Genomic DNA, 17,532 nt, shown 5'->3' on the forward strand with positions numbered 1-17,532 from the left:
AGGGAAAATATGGGATCAGAAATACTTAATGCAGCATGATTTCTCTTCATTTTTCACATGCCCACTGGACTTTGCATTTTCAGTAAGATTTCTCCATCATTTTTGAGTTTTGTTAACTTTTTTTTGGAGGAACAAAAATGTTTGTTTGTTTTTTTTAAAATTATTTTACATCAAGCTTCATTTATTCTTTAAGCTCAAATTTACAGTAGAAAATCAGTAGAAACTAGCAAACAAAGTCTTTAAATTAAGTGATTCCATGTTTTGGGTGGGAAAAAAAAATCTCCATTTATCAAAAATATTTTGCAACCATAATTGGATTATGGGGCAACCATAGTAATGTAATCAGCACGTTTCCTGCCATGGTAATAGCCTGCCTGTTGTATGAGGGTGGGGAGTGCTCGAGCCCTCACATGTTTGGTAAAGAATGTCTCTCTTTGTTGTGTGCAGATTCTGCTGTTTCTCATCTGGCTCTTCCTCTGACTCCTCTTCCTCCTCAGGTCCTGTAAAGCTGGACAGTTTTGCTGACAAGAGGCCCCTCCTTGGGGTCTGCAAGAGCACGGGGTCCTCTGGGTGAGTTCAGGCTTCGTTATAAAACTGACATCACTTCCTGTCGGTCACCCATAAACTGCAATGCAAAATAGTGACTTTGCTTCCCCTCTGTTTATAAGTGATGAATTATAGATTCACATCTTTCTGCTATAATGTTGTGCTATTCTGTGCGATAAGTGACTGACAGCTTAACTAGTGGAGGGGCAAAAAATGATGTTCTATAATGTCGTCTTAAACTTAAAGACTAGATGCCCGTTAAGCTCTGTCTTTGCCTAGTAAAGACAGGCATCTACTTTCTAATTAAAAGTGCACTTACTGGAAAGTGAGAAACTAAAGCAACCTGTGTCTCATGGGATTTAGCCGTCCTTTCTTTAAAACCTGCCAATAGTGTTTTACTTTCGGTGATGTTATGAAGGACAACAAATGCTCCATCTGAAATCATTTTTAAAAATAAGAGGCATCAAAGGACACCCAACATTTTGTTACGAACCCTTCACATGCAACTTGAGGTGAGCCACCCATGTGGGCTTAGTGACTATTAGTGGCAGTGTGGCTGGAATGCGAGCAGTACCTGAATGCCCCACAGGCTGGGAGAAGGGTGATGGAGCAGATGTGCAGAAGCCTGGGATTGTTAGGGTTAGGCCTGGGAATGTCATGTCTTTGTTTAGTGCAAGAAAACTTACTTCAAAAGTGACAGACCCCGAGGCATCTTGCACTCCCTTCTCTATACCCAGTTTGTGCCCTCCCTTCTTCCCCCGTCTTCCACTTACTTATGCTGCTCTTCCAGAGCAACACAAAATTTAACTCAATATATCCTCCCCAGGAAATGAAATAAGGAAGTCTGTCTTCAGCTGGGTCTCGATGGAGACCACCTTCTTGATGTTTTCCAGGAACTGCCGCCACTGTCTCTCTGACGCCATTGCCATTGCTTCTGCTTTTCCTATGTCCTCACTGACACTGAGACAGGCAGCGTTTTGACGGTTTGGCAAATCACCCAGGCGTCGTTCAACACTAATGCTGAAAACATGTACTGTGTTGAAAAGCAGAAACCCTGACCTCTGGCTGAATGGCACAGCCTGGTCCTTCCCTCTACAGAAGTGCTCGGTAAATAACACTTTGGTCAAAGACAAGAAGGAAAAAAGCTTCCGGGTGCGGCGCTGTACTTTCCATCGGGCCTGTTCATAAACTTACTAAGGTCCTCGCACAATTTTTAGCATATAATCATTTTGAAATAACAGCTTTTGTTAACCACCAAAAAGGATGCCGTCCTGACACTTAAATGGAAAACAGATTGGACTCTTGGCTGCTATAGCAGTGCTGGTTTAGAAGTCGGTTCAGTCAGCTCTAGGCTTAGATTACAAGATTTGCAAATTAAAGGAAAACCAGAGAAGGGAAAAAGCATGTGTGCTAAAGCGCTGTACTTGTGGATTTCCAGCCAGGCACACTCAACATAATTTTATCAATGGAAAGGATTATATGTAAAGTCCAAACAATGTAAGGATCCAGTGATTTTCTTGACAGTAAAGCTACATATGCGTCCCTTTCACTCTGTACCAGTGCCAGAGGGCTTTAGGAATTAGTAAAGACTGCTGGTGCCCTTGCAGACCTTGGTGTGTACGTCTGCTCACATTTCTGGAAAAGATTTAAGTTTCCTTCCCTTTCTAGCTGTTGTTATTATTTTCAGTCGTTTTAATTACATCCACAGGTATTAGTATTCTCAAAGTGATCCTCAGTGAAATTTTATGGGAAAGACCAAGGCGACTTAACTGTTTGCGGGTGTTTGAGTGCACACATATCTTGGGCAAAAGTTCAGTGATGAATAAGTGTGCTTTGTTCTCTGGAGTGACATTTCCAACCTCCATCTACCCCCTCACAACATCTCCACATGCCGAGAGGATGTGGTCCCCTCAATATAGACTTCTTTCACCATCAGAATTAATACTGCACGGGCTATTTCTAGACTCTAGTTAGTCACAGTCACTACTGAGGCCATGGACAGGCTTTTTTGAAGGGTTGCACAGTATGTCAAACAGTAAACAGTGTTCTACATCCTGAATGCCCACCTCAAGCGGCCCTTTTATTATATTGTTTTTTAAAAAGAGCGCCAATTTCAAAAGGCGGATGCATTGCACCACTGCTCACTCCTCTTGTGCGTCACTGCTGAGTGTTTTTCTTCTAAAAAAAAAAAAGCTACACACTAGGCTGTGTAGGTTATTTATTTATATTACAAATAAGTATTTGTATGTGTTGCTGATGGGGCTGAAAATGTCTGGTAGTGATGTTAGAACAACAGAATCATCAGTTCACTTTAAATCTATAATTGTCAGTTGACAGCTAACTTCATTGAGAGAGATTTTTTTTAATTCTTTTGTTTTTTAAATCTATAAAATGGTGTATTTTGTTTTTACTTGATATACAAAAATGAAACATGATAATAATACTTAGACAATAAATGCATTAGTACCTAGAGGCACGACACGGATGGATTTTAGTGCCACTATAGACGTGTCCATGTGTCGTATACATTGCGTGCTTACGCCTTTGAAGGACAGATGGTTAAAAGCTTTCCTAACAAAAAGCCCTTAAATGGCGGGTGAGGTAATCGAAGGAACAACAGTGAGCATACACCCAAGACGTCAATCAAAGAGACTAGAGTCTGTGTATCACACGTGGTTATTAAAAGTCATTCAAAGTTGTTTTTTAAAAAAAAAATTGATGTTATTGTTATTGGTTACAGCTTAATTAGCCAACAGAAGCACTTAGTTAGGGGCTTGGAAAAAAAATCATGGTCTGTTTTAGAAGTGACCTTTTCATGACATTAGCCACATGTCCATTTTTATGGTTACCAAGGCAACATTTTCCTCATCTAATATGATCGGTTGATCACATTAGTCTGCTGTTCAGAGACAACGTGCACAACACACATGACCCTAAGTAGTCACCTTCATAAATATGGCTCCTTTTAACCCTATTTAAGCGATTGACCAGTGTTTCCTGTTGAGATTGGGCAAGCAAATAAGCCATGCTTGCACAATAAATGTGAAAAACACATTGACAAATGGATAGAGTTTTCATCTTTAAATGTTGAGGCATCAAACTATGCAAATTATCGGTGCAAGCTGATGTGCTTTGATTTCAGTTCCTACTACCTAACTCTAATTTCCCATAAGTCATAAGGTGCTGTTTCATGGTGCAGTGTTACTTTAAAAACAAACCTAAAAAGCTACACAGAGGGTTGGGTGAAGCGTGCCTCCTCCCACCACTCACACTTGACAGTAAGTGCCATGCAAAATCCAAAGTAAATGTACAGCAAACACAATTTCATCCTCCTGCACATTTGCATTTAATCTGCTTTAAATCCTTTAGTGAAATATCACAGGTTATTAACTACATGGTTGGAGGCAACAAATTCCACTTAGCCCACACAAACACTTTTGATGGCAAAAGCCCATTGAAGCACTAAGCACTAAGTGTTTCAGTGCATTTTCATGACAGGTTTTGCTCTGTGCACCGGATGTATCCTTTTTCTAAAGTGTATTAAATGGAAATCGTGAAGCATTTGTATAAAACAAGCCACCAGATTAAGGGATTTGGAGAAGTGATGCTTTTTATCCACCATGAGGTTATGGTATTCTTCACTGTCACACCATGACCATGCGCACAAACGTGCTGTCCAATCTTAGCTGGAGGGTGGATGCTGCCGTGAACGTATTTAATTTGTCCTGCATCAAAATTGCGGTAAAGCTGTATCAATTATGTTCAAGATGATCGGAGTATTTAGACACCGTGTCAGCCCAGAGGACAATCCACAGTCCTCCTTGTGCCCTGGCTGGCAAAATTGGCCTTCAATTTGTGGAAAGGAATGTCATGTTCTCCACTGAGAAAACCATTTTGATCAAATTGTTCCCTGACACTTTTGTCATGCTCCTGCATGGAAATGAGAGTAGCTGTAATCTGTTCTTTCACTTCCCCTTTTTCGTTGCCCCACATGTGGACACACATACGTACTTGTGCAGTGCATAGGCAGAGCTCAGGGGCTCAGGCTTCACTGTGGAACGTTTATTTTGACTTCCATGTCTGCTTTATGTCTGTCGAAAATGTGTTCTGCCTCGCCAGTTTTCCTCCTTCAAATAGGAAGTCAGATTATACTCAGTAGTACTGGAAGTGGTGCATATAAACACAGCCGACAGGCTGAATGATTAGTAATGACTTTTCAAACTTTTACCACAGCTTCATTCTTTAAGCCAGGCCCCTGTGGTCAAAGCAATTAATATTTTATTTTACTAAAGTTTAAACTTTTCCTTTCCTCTAGATTGAAGTATATTGCAATACTATTGTAATTTTCTCCAGATGTTAACTGTTAAGTAACACCCACTGTTGGAGGGCTCGCTATCAGTCTTAGATTAAGGCTTAACTGGGCAAAAATAATCAGATGCCTTTTTATGGCTGTAAGTAATGAAGTTGGGGAAGTCTCATCTCTACCGATATTTAGAGGAGGTCCAAAAATGACTTTACTTTGAAGCTTCCCTGAGATGTTGGAGGAGACATACTTTCTGATTACATAATCCGATTAGAAGATAACAAAAATTGCATCCATGATAAACATGGGGCTGTAGAGATGGCAATCTCCATCCACCACTTCTGCCCAGGCTTAAATATACTAATAACGACTGAGTGGCATAATCTCTCCAGCATGTCCTTCCCTGCTGCCACCTTCTAGATTACTTTGAAATTTTGTACAGATATTTATGAATCCAATGATTTGGCTATGATTCCCTTTCCTGTACTACTTTTGGTAAGTGGGCATTGCACCAGCCACTATTACATCCCAATTGTGATGCATTTATATGCCTCCAGCAGCTCATTGTCACTCCCCTAATAGGAGTCCTGTGCCTTTATGACTAATAGGGCACACAGGCTTTTCTATTGGTCTATTGATTGCAGAACAACAAAGATTAAAAAGTTAATTATTACTTTTTGAGTTATTGCACTAAATATATTTTACTAAATGCTAGCAAGTAATTTTGCCTTTAGAGCTGATGAAATAGTCATGAAAAGTTTTGCTCTGAAAAATATAAAAGTTGAACACCGGCCTAAGTTGATACGTCACATTTCTTATATAGCTTTAAGATGTCAAAGCAGAAGAAAGAACTGCTGTATGACCAGATGTTTCTTGTGTCAAGTGCTTCCACTTAACATAGACAGAAAATTGGCACATGAGGTTAAAATGGGATCTAATGCAAGCCATGGTTTGGGTAATGAATATTAATACCCACTTCACTGCTGTCAAAGAAAGAATAAGCTGAATTTATTGGGTGCATATACATAAATCCCATGTTGATTTTCCCCCCATTGTTGTGCTTTTAATGTTACACATCTTTGAGTCACAAACTTGTAGGAGTTTTAAAAAAAAAATGTTTTGTAGCTAGTTTAGTCAGATTTAATGGGTTTGTTATCTATTTAGCTGCACTTTTCACTCTAATGCAGTATGCTTTAACACATAAACACTAACAATGAGTAAAAGCCTGTACAAGAATACACATGGACAAACACAGGGTAGTTCGTTTTCAAAATGCTGGCAATTATTCTTATTATTATGTGAAGTATTAAATAGTGGAGGAAATGTATTTCTGGCAGACATGGAGCTGTGGTTGAACTTTTTACCCTAATTACTTTCCTGCTAATGCCTCCAGCCTGCCGGAATCACTGTGGCTCCCCCAGGCCCCCAGTAGGCTCTGATGTGGCTAGTATTTGTGTGTGGAGAAGGGGAGCTCTGGGTTTCAGCAGAGAGCCAATAAGAGTCATAAGAGAAAACAAATAAGGAGGAGTAGAGAAAAAAACGTTGCACTGCAGTTTTTCTTTTCTTTCCCTTTGATTTCATAAATATAGAATTTTACATAAACTCATCATGGGGACAAATGTCATGGTAATTTGAGAGTTTTAATGATTTCTTTGAACTGTTAGAATTATTGTATGTATTGTTAATTTCTTTAGCTCCATACAGGGTCATAAGTATACATACAGGCTCAAATATATATACATATACACCCAATAACATGTGGTTAAGTGTCCCTTATCAAGTATGCTTTTGGTAGCCATTGACAATTTTCTGGTGTAATTCTAGCGGGTTATTTGACCACTCTTTTTGCCAGAATTGGTAGAGTTCATTGGACTGGTTGGGAACTGGTTTGGGAACACCATTCTAGAAGCTTAGTGTTAGCCTGCTTTACCCCTGTAAAGACCAGTTTTGATGTGTTTTTGGAATCATTCTCACGTTGGACCACCCAGTTGTATGATTTAAGCCATCAAGCTGTTGATTTGAAGTGAAATTAAGGAATTTGGAGGCAGTCCTCTTGCAATGTACCAGTACCACTGGCAAAACAGCATAATGCTACCACCACCATGCTGGACAGTTGGTACTATGTTCTTCTGTTTGAAGCTTCACCTTCACCTTCAAACATACCTCTTGTCATTGTGGCCAGATGGGTCAATCTTTGTCTTCTCTGTAAATAAAATGTCCTTTCCCGAAGGCATTTGGCTTGGTCATATGGGCAGCTGCAATTTTCAGTTGAGCTTTAAGGTGTTGATTTTCGACCAGGGGCTTCTGTCTTGGTCAAGTAAAACTCACTTTGGACTGGAAAGAGAAAAACTACAAAAACGGAAACTGCAAGTTGTAATCATCTTGATCATTAACAAGAATAAGCTTTGGCCTTGTCAAATTAAAAGACACTGTGGAACCTTCAGCATGAATAATTAAAAGTTTTAAGTGTATGTATATGTTTGAGTCGGTATGTGTACTTGACCATGTGTAAATGAGAGAAAATCCTAAATAAATTCAAATTGTGCACCCATTTCTTCTTTTTTTAAAGTCATATTTAAAGTCATAAACTTCTGACTACAACTGTAAATGGGGTGCGTATGCAGGTGGAGGCTAGTGCAAGTCTTATGCTAGTCCAAGATTTTGGTTGAGATACAATAGGCCAAAAATATTTTATACTGTTTTCCAAATTTTTTGTGAACTAGAACATTCGAGGCTGTTCCTACACCACCACTACTCTCTGAATAGTGGAAAATACAAATTTCTTGTAATTTAAAATATTTTTTTGCACATTTGATAATATCTCATTTAAATATCTGTACATCAAATAACATGTCTTAGTCGTGCTAGCTTAAAAACATGACATATGAGAGACTAGGAAAAATCAGTGATTGCCCAGTCATTACATAAAATCTTTTCGCATTTGATAATTGATTACAAGCAGTCACTCAAAGGCTGAGTGTACAACACCCTCTGCTTGACCACTTTGGATGACAACACAATTGTGCAGGTCAACTGGTGGCGGGACTGGTTGGTCTCCAACTCCAATACATCTTTGGCATATTTAAATGCATCGTTCATGAAAGCTTGTAATGCAAACAGTAATTTTCTTAATAGAAGCAAACAGCTGGACATTTTTTAAAAGATATCTAAATTAAAATTCATCCAAATTTACCTGTAATTCTTTTCCTTTACAACAACAGCAGTGGAAACTGTAGCTTCTAAGAGAGTTTATTGTCAAGAACACTTTTCTATCCTGCCTAGAATAAACGTCTGAGGAGAGCTCTGAGTACTTGTTCAGTGTTGGCATAAACTGCTGTCTGTTGGCAATGCTGATCCTAAATTTCTGGTTTTAATATTGAAAAGTGAGATTACGATTCCCATTCCTCAGAAGTTTTACAGTCTGCAGTTGGAGCATCAGAGTTCTATCTTTCAGCAGAAGCAGACTCAGCTTCCCAAACCGAGCTTGTATTTGTGTAGCATTTCCACACTATGTAATTGTCGTCTATATTTGGGGAGCTTGTAAAACTTTGCAGCAGTAGGAAATGTGGTGAAGTCCTTTCCTTGTAAATTAATTTATTTGCCTTCTTTTTAATTCCTTCTATGGCTTCCATCTTATGCTTTCTACAGTCACATGAAATCTTGTGGTTTGGATCTCCCGGTTTAAGTTCACATTCATGGAAAGACGTGTGCAGATTGCCTCAAACAGAGGAAAAGTGACAGATGTCAGTATGTTTAATCCAGGAGGAAGTAATGACACAATAATAAGACACGTGCCATCCATAATAGCCCCTAATGACCGTTGTAAACCGTTGTGTATCTAAAATTAAAATGTATGCTTATAAATGTGGCACTGTGCAGAGTAGTAGAAGACAAAAATGACCCAAGCAGCTAGCATTTACTGTAAGACCATCTGAAATAGTTATGCATTCAGCAAGTCTGCCCTGTACTTGTTTTATGCCCACAGCAATTTAAATTCAGAAAATTCTGGACCGTCCCAAACTGACCGCAACTCAAGTCTTACAATTTCTATGTGGTTGATCTTCCTAGCCTACAGGTGCTCGTACTGTAGTTTCAATGGTGACACTATTTTGTTCAAAGAAGTTACATTTCTTAAGGACTAAAATGCTATTTTAAATATACAATCATAGAAACATTGGTAAATTGGTTGCTGTGCCATTCTTCCCCAGACTAAAAGCCTTGGCGATCATGTTGACATTTTTGGTTTAAAATACCTCAGCGACTTTGCTGTCACATTAAATGTAGATGTTCCCAATGCTCCCCAGAGAACACATACTGTTCGACTGTGTTCATCCCCTAACTTTTCACTCGGTTTCACAAGAAGGACACAGGGTGTCTGAGGCTGGCATTCTGATTGGAACATAAAAAGACTAAAGTTTGACACTCAAGTCCTCCAAGATACAAGGTCCTCTTTATGCCATCATATCCCACAACAGACGAATTTAACAGAAATGTAGTTTCTCTCTCTCTAACCATGTTCTGTTGTCATTTTGCCGTTTTTAAATTCTGTATCTGACAAGCCCTTTACATTTTCTCCTTAATTTTTGGAGTAGCTTCTTGTCCTGTCACAGGAAGTAAATGAGCCAAGCCTCTTTTCCTCCATCTCCCTCATTTTATATCCTTTCAGACCCAAGGGCCAGTTTGAGTAATAGTAATTGACACATTGATCTAATAGGGCCATCATAATAGGCCTGTTACTGAGCTGGGCAATGGTGCTCGGCGTCACCTTAACATGTGCAAGGACTGACATCCCGCCATGATCCATAATGATAATTGTGATTTAGCCTTGCTTTCAACCTACGCCCCAGTGTCCCCGGCATCAGGAAATCTTATTACATCTGACCCCACATTGCCTCCATTAGAACTAGGTCATTTGTTAAAATACTGCAAAAGCAAAACAATTGAACCCTGTGCCATTTTGATTCTATAACAGTGGGTTATCATTGTCCCTTTGAATCAATTCCAGGGGCCCATTTTTCGGGATAGAGCTTTGAATTGGATTGATCGGACTCTGATAATGCTGAAATCAATGATGCAGCCGCCTGAAAGTAAATTATCGTTGAGCGAAATTTTCGGATTAATCTTAATGCCAGTATTCTTGATTGGTATTGGTCGCTGTACTTGCAGGGCGAGCACCATTGAAATGTTGACGGAGACATTAACTGTCAGGATGGAAAAATGAAACGGGGATTCTTAGAAACTTTTTCCACGGCACATCTTCTGTCTTCCTAAAGGGGCAGGAGCCACTGGAGGGACGAACACACTTGGATTAGCTGGGTTAGCATCCAGGCAGAAAAACACAGTCCACACTTAGTCTTGAGACAGTGTTTAAAATCTAGGCTTAGGTTGTGACCCAACTTCTCACTTGGCGCCTTTGCTGTTTAGCTTGGGAAATATACAAAAGAACGTTAGTATGTACCTGTGTGTATAAATGTTTGTGCGTAAGCGTGTGTGGATGTGTAACACATAATGTTCCCTTAGAGTTTCACTCTTGTATCAGTCATCAAGATAGTTGCTGGGTATTGTTGCAGCAGTTATTTCATTTTGCATCTCTGGGTGTGTGTTCCTCCCTTTGTTTGTGTTAAGGAAAAAAAAACGTGCATGTCAGATTTTAGTGCCTCTGATCTTACCTAACACATGTGCATTTGCGAGAGTGTGCGTGCATGTGTGTGTTAGCAGTGAGTGGTGAAGTCGTGTTTGTGTCTGTGCTGTCCAAGCTGATTTTTAAACAGATGTTGACAGAGTGTTCCACAGGATTGTGTTCCTAAAACACCACTTATGAAATAGGAAAACTTTACTTGTTCCATATTTGGGAAATTCTGTTACTGCTACTATCTGCTTCTTACTGCTTCTGCTACTTTTACAGCTATTACTAGTTGTAAAGGATTAAGTGAAGCACCGTGGATACTTTCTGGGTGCACTGTATAACATAAAAAGAAGCTAAAGGCTAGACAAGTTTGTGAAAACATCATCTACATTTTTAATCTCTGCAGCACTCCAGCTTGTCATAATGAACAAGTTGTTGAGATTCTTCCATCTTTAACACATCTTCAACAAATATCAGTCTGCAGGATTTTTCAAGTTGAAATGATGGCCCAGTAGTCATGAGACATGTGAAACGCTGCACAAATACAGCTAAAGTGTACATAAGAACCATGGAATCCAGGGTGGAAGAAATGAGAGAAGAGGGGGGCTGAAGAGAAGGCTGTTTGGGGTAAAGACAAGTTGGGTGCTCTATCACCAGGTCCATTAAGCACTTCCTGCATTGGAAAACGTGGTATGGATTCAGAGTGCCAAAAGCATTGTGCCAAAAATGCGTCAGCCTTGTTTACTTAACTAAGACTAGAGTGATGAAGGTGTTGCTGCAGAAGAATCTAACAAAAAAATGCTGGATCAGTTCACACATAATTGACTGTTTGCTCAGATTTTGCCTTGATGCGTCTGCTCTGCCGTTCGGTAACAAGGTACGTTGGTCAATCAAATAAAGGGTGGGCATATTCCAAGGGCCTGTGCTTACAGAGACACATTTGATTATATTTGCATTTGATTATTGAATCTTTTTATTGCAACACACCAACATCACTGCAGTTTCTGGGCACCAGTGAAAGATCACAGCAAGGCTCTGAACTATTACCATTATATTTTCTACATCTATTCTAGTCTTGTGAACATTGTTTCCTTACTTTTCATCCAACAAAAAGGATGTTAGGCTCACCTGCAGTTGAACTTGGTGCTGATAGGTTGGTGTTAGGATGCAAACATCTAAACTGATGTGGTGGTTGTAGTGAACATTAGGATGTTAGCATTGCTAGTCATTGCGAACATGTTGCATGATTATTGGCTGTAGATTGTGTTGTTGTGATGCATCAACGCTCTCATGTGAGTAAAGGGTTATAACAAATTGAAAGCCCTCGCTGGCTGTGACCCACTGATTCTCATAAACAGGCACTTTAGAGGTATCACACTCGATCCTGTTCCTTATCTGTAAATGGCTTTTTTGGGGTCTCCTGATAATGTCATGCATGTTCTCCATGGTTTGCCTTTGGTATATTACACAGTGGGTTTATTTTGTGCGATAGTTTTGAATCAGAGTGACAGACAAAGAAGAAAAGCAATAGTGAAGACTGGCACGGCAGACGGACCTTGACGCAGGAGTCGGTCAGAACAGGGTGTGCTGCTGGAATATTCAACGTGGCTGAGGTCATCTGTCTCTTGTAATGGATGAAGGTCTTTCCATAATGATGTCTTCATTTGAATAATGTCCAGATTTCCCTCGGTGGGAGTTGCTGTAACTTGGTAGTAGCTGTCTGCTGTTGAAGCCACTTCCTAATGGTGTCTTCCACTGGCTCTACTCATCAGTAAAGGGATGTTATCGATCATGTCGACTCTCCTTCTTCACCTAACTTTCACAATGTTGATATAATCAGTGCTAGTGTGCAGCTGTTTTTGTGCTTCTCTGTAACATGTTTTTAATTGTTTTGGGTTTTTTTTACTCCATTCAACAGAATTTGAAGTTTTATATCACATCGTTTCCCTTTAATCTGCCATGAAAGTCATTGTTATATTTTAGAATCACTGCCTTCCATTTGTCCAAAAAGTATCCATGCTGAGACTGATGAGGTATGTATCTACACTTAGTATGCACAAGCAGACTAAATGGACTGTTGAAAGCACTTCGTCCTATGGCTCAAAAAACAAAACTAACACTACAGTTCACCCCTGAATCCTCAGCCAACACGGCACCACAGGCCCTGCCAAGGTTGACAGAGAATGGAAGAGCAGTAGAGGCGTTCCTCGCAGAGACAGAGAAGGGGCACAAGGGACGGGGGGTAGTGGAGGGGAGTCTCTTGATTAAGATTTATGTCTAAATTTTCCTGTTCTAGCAGCCGTTGCCTGCTGTTGGATAAGCTCCCTTACACACCCCTCTTCTTTGCTGTGTTGATAGAAGGGCTTCTAGTAAATGTGTTTCATGACAAAGCATTTCCCCTTTTGCCCTTCATGTTACTCCCCTTTACTCTGGATTCCCAGAAGGTGCAGGGCAGTGGGACGTCGGGAAATCAAATAAATTTTTGTGCTTCAAGTTTGTTTTCATACATTAATGCACGTAATCACAACGATTGTGTGATTGGTCTGTGAGCACTCCCAAAACACGCGTGACCTAAAGCTGACAACAGTGCCCGAATGCCTTCTGAGGAGCTCTGCTAACACGCTGCTCATGCTAAGCCTTCTGTGTAGTAGTCCTGCAGCTTTGGATTATATAAGCCACCTATATTGGTTACTTTGAATCATGCATACGTTGCTGGTCTCCCAAAAGTAGATCTGTTTCGACAAGTTCAGTGATAAAGCCTTAAATGAAAAACTGACCACCAAAATCACAAAGTTAAAGTAGAAAACAGGACTTTTCATTCCTGCAGATGTAATTCTGTTAATTACCTGAAAACTCGTGTCTGTTGGAAACCTGTTAAACTGCACACACGCTGGAAGTGACTTCAGGCAAAATAACTATGGGCCGTCAGAGGTGGGTGAGACCCATGATTGATGAGCGGATGATGAGACTACCAGTGAGAGAGAAGATTGTTGATTGACATATGACCTCGCTAGAGGGTCACCTAGGCAACCGTGATGAAGGGATGAATGGGACTGAAAGGTGAAAGAAAAGAAACCTACAGTTTTTGACAAAGCAGTAACTTTCATTGCACAAAGAATATCAGGTGTGTTTTGCTTTTTTTAAGCATGTTATTAGTGTGCTTTACTTTCCACAATTTAAAGTTTAGTTACAAATGGAAAAAGTGAAGCGTTTGGGTGAAAGTCTGAAGTCCCAGTGTTTTATCAGTGGTTACTAGATTATCAGTTCATAAAGTTTTCAAACACTTTAAAATTAATGGTGTTTAAAAATGTTGCCCTTTTTTTTTCTTTTCTCCAGGACGAGCCCCCCCTACTGCTGCGCTGACCTGTATTCGCTAAGGACGGGGGAAATGGTTAAATCAATTCAGTTCAAGACGCCTATCTATGACCTCCACTGCAACAAACAGTGAGTTTGGCTAAACAGAATAAGTAAATGCATTTAAAAAGACCTTTGTCATGTAGTCACATGAATGTTTTTTCCCTCTCACAGTATCCTTGTTGTGAGCCTGCAAGAGAAGATTGCAGCATTTGACAGCTGCACATTCACCAAGAAGTTCTTTGTTACAAGTAAGAATATTAAACACATGAGTCCTATAATGCTTATTTACTGCTCCAGAGGTAATTGTTCATATCGAACATGGCAAAAGTTTTAAATAATGAAGTTGGAAAAGAGTGGTTGTTCCGTTCTCTGGGTGCTCTGGTTTCTGCTGCTGTGTATCAACTCGGCTCTAGCTGTGAGAACAGAGCTCACCTGGGATTAAGGTGAACCGAGCGGCTGCACTAACCCAACATGAGGCAAATAAGTGTTGCTTTTTTCGACTGTGAATCATGCAAAGCTACTCTCTGAGAACGACAAGAAATGACAAACATTAAAATGCATAGAATACGTCTTCTTTCAATTCTGTCAGCCTGCTACATAATCTGGCAAAAAAAGAGAGGGAGGTTTTAATAGGTTACAGAAATCAATTGCTTTTCACATCAAAAACAAGAATGATTGTTGTCACATGTGGCCTGTCATTATTTTATTGTAGAAATATGTATTTATCAAACACGGGGCCAAACCCCAGCCCTGTACTTTGTGTAGTAGCACAAACAAACAGTGCCAGTCACGTAAAATTCTTTCTTCAAACTTAATCTTTCCAAACATGATCAGCGAGTCTGTCATGCCCGCATCACACAACCCAAACAAATACAAGGCACATCATTGATTATAATACAAGCCACCAAGACCTGCTGGAGTGGAATCCTCTTAAGCATCGCATTGTGACTAAACTGCTTTTATCAAGACAAGATGGTGAGACCCTTCATTTGAAGCTCAGCACAGGAAAACTGTTTACGACACAGCTCTCGCATCCTCCCGGCTGTACCTGCCGTCTCTGCTCAGGGAGTCTGTGAAAGAAATGCCAGACTGTATTACAAGGCCATTGCTGTCTACTTAAGTCATTGACTGGAGTAAACTGACCTTACTGGCTGGCTTTAATGTGTCTCCTCTTTGTCTGCCTGCCTTCCCTATCAGCGTCTGGGCAGCAGGAAACCAAACATATTCAATAGTTATTAATCGTTTCTGAATGCAGGGGCCTCCTCTTCATAACATCGTTTGGTCTGTTTTGGCCATAAAAGCAGTAAACAAAGGGTCCTGTGATGTGGGGAGATCTGCTTTGGATGAGCAATTCTACCTCTGCATGTGCTCTTCTTCTCCAGGGATGTGATGGTGGGCATGTCATGTTTTCATGAGCACTTAGTGTTTGTCCCTTGTTTATGTTCTTGCTTTGCATCGAGTGGTGTGTGTGCTCCTAGCTGGTGCTTGCTCAGCCCCAGAAACTTTCTTTCCCCTCTGCTCAGTCCTGTTTGCCTTTTGAATGGGACGACTCACAATCGTAGTCCTTAATGTGTTTTTACAAAAAGTGTGTGTGGAAACGTTTGAGGATTCATAAACAAGACGACGACTACTTTTCATATGCGTTTGAAACCAAACGTTTTCCCTTTCTGATAAAACGTGACTGGAAGCAAGTTTTCGAACTGTGTCCCTCAACGTTAGTCTTTAATTGACTTACTGTTTATCAGTCCTGGAAATTTTAAGTAAAACACACTTGGTCATGTGCTGCTGCCCTGACCTTCACATGTATGTCTTAATAACACTTTTGAGTTCATTGTTTCGTAAATGTTTCCGAGGCATTCAGGCCCAGCCTCAAACGTGATGCTGTCCACACACTGCTCATGGAAGTGTTTGGTGCTATGCAGCTTTGTCGCAGACGTCTTTTCAAACACAAAGGTTGTCTTTTACAACCTGTATTTGCATGCCACAGCAAAATTGGCGAGTACTGGTTTTCTTCATGTGTTCTTCTGTTAAAATGATTCCTGTTCTTTTTTGCCACTTTCAGGAAATTCACATTTTTTTGCTTGTAGCAGGTGAAGTCGCTTTACATTTTGAGAGTAGGGCTTCTGAATTTCCTCTATCGACAGTTTGTATTCAGTGTTCATTAGTTTGTGTTTCTATCTCTGTCACATTCAGCTTTTTCTTCTTCATGTGTTTTTTTTTGGGTTTTTTTTATAATTTATTTCCCCAAATCTGGGATTTTTATTTAACTTTTTTACTTGGGTTGAGCTCTTTTGAAATTGCTTGTGCAAAATGTTTACTTTATGTGGGCGCGTTAGAGATAATACTTAGATTTAGAGATGGATGTTTGTAGCAGCTTTTCAGCTAATTAGATTTCAGATGAGTCCTTTATTAATTTGAATCATAATAGTGGGATGAAGCAGCCAGCAGTCAAACATTTAGTGTAAAGCCAAAACGATGCAACAGCCATTCAAATATTTGACCTTAAAACCTGCATAAAAAATCCAGGCATGTGCATTATTGACCTCACGCACACTGACCAGGTGTGCTCGTGCACTTTTGGATTGCAAGAAAGTGACTTTTCACTTTCTTGTGAAAAGAGGAGTTTCAATTTTATTTAAACAACACCTGTTCAAAAGCATTTTTTATATTGTAATGTTAAATCTTTGCGGGATTTTTGTTGTTTTTTTTTATGCAACAAATAGTTTAGACTGAGCATCTTGTGGCTCACAGAAAGGATTTTGCTGGCTTGGGTGAAAACCTGGCCTGTATGTTCAGGAAGGAAAAAGAACCTTCTAAAAACTGGGAGTATCGGAGAAGAAAGATCAGCCGATCCATCCATCAAGTCTTTTCCCTCTTCTGGTTTAGTCACATGCTCTCCACCCAGGATGTCAGACACTTTCTGTCTTGCTTGGCCTTGGAGGGGCAAAAAAACCTTCTCTGGCATCACCAGCAACCCTTGTGACTCACCTAAAACTCCCACGACCCTCCTATCGGCTCCTTCCCCAACACAGTACACTAAAGCCTCCACCTCATCTGCTCCCTGAGCAATAAATTATTGTCAGCAAGCCATTTCCCCCACACCTCTGTGCACTTACATTAGCTAAGTGTGTTTGCATGTTTGTGCACGTGTGAGACAAACACCTACCTTCTTAAAAGATCATCACTGGATCAGCATTTTGCTGCTTTGTGTGTTTGCCATACTGGGAAGGAGAGACTGTCACTGTCTGTGTCTGCTTACATTTAAAGATATTTATGATGAAATCAATAATTTCTTCATTCTGTTTACGGGCACATGCAGGCCTGGTTTTGGTTGATTCTGTCTTGAAGAGCAAACTCCTGTCAGATATGGTATTGGTTAAAACACGTTCCACTTGTGCCAGTGTTTACTTCTACATCGATAAAAAGAGAAAAATATGCGATTTTAGCGTTTGTGAAGAGTTTTATTCGTCATTCAGCACTGGTTACTATTTTAATCTGTGATGACAACACATGTGTGTCATCCTGTTTGTGCGTTTGTATATATCCCCATAAGGGTTATTGTGTTGGTCAATCACCAGAGGAGCCATCTTCAATTTTATTGGGTACCAGTCTCCATTAGGTCATCCTGGGTGTGTACACACACACACACACACACACACACACACACACACACACACACACACACACACACACACACACA

At 40.1% G+C, this 17,532-nt stretch overlaps 1 protein-coding gene across 3 annotated transcripts in view; it reads left to right on the forward strand.

The window, feature by feature from the left end:
- The window catches only part of bcas3 (BCAS3 microtubule associated cell migration factor), a 302,830-nt gene that overhangs the window by 13,509 nt on the left and 271,789 nt on the right, over nt 1-17,532 (forward strand). For all 3 annotated transcript variants that reach the window (XM_005752005.1, XM_005752007.1, XM_005752009.2), the window contains exons 6-8: nt 498-570; nt 13,812-13,919; nt 14,004-14,080. In XM_005752005.1, coding sequence (XP_005752062.1) covers nt 498-570; nt 13,812-13,919; nt 14,004-14,080 — 258 coding nt within the window. The remainder of the gene's footprint in view (nt 1-497; nt 571-13,811; nt 13,920-14,003; nt 14,081-17,532) is intronic.

Source organism: Pundamilia nyererei, unplaced genomic scaffold (genome assembly GCF_000239375.1).
Source record: "Pundamilia nyererei isolate P.nyererei 1_Seehausen unplaced genomic scaffold, PunNye1.0 scaffold00338, whole genome shotgun sequence".
In the NCBI taxonomy this organism is placed as follows: domain Eukaryota; kingdom Metazoa; phylum Chordata; class Actinopteri; order Cichliformes; family Cichlidae; genus Pundamilia; species Pundamilia nyererei.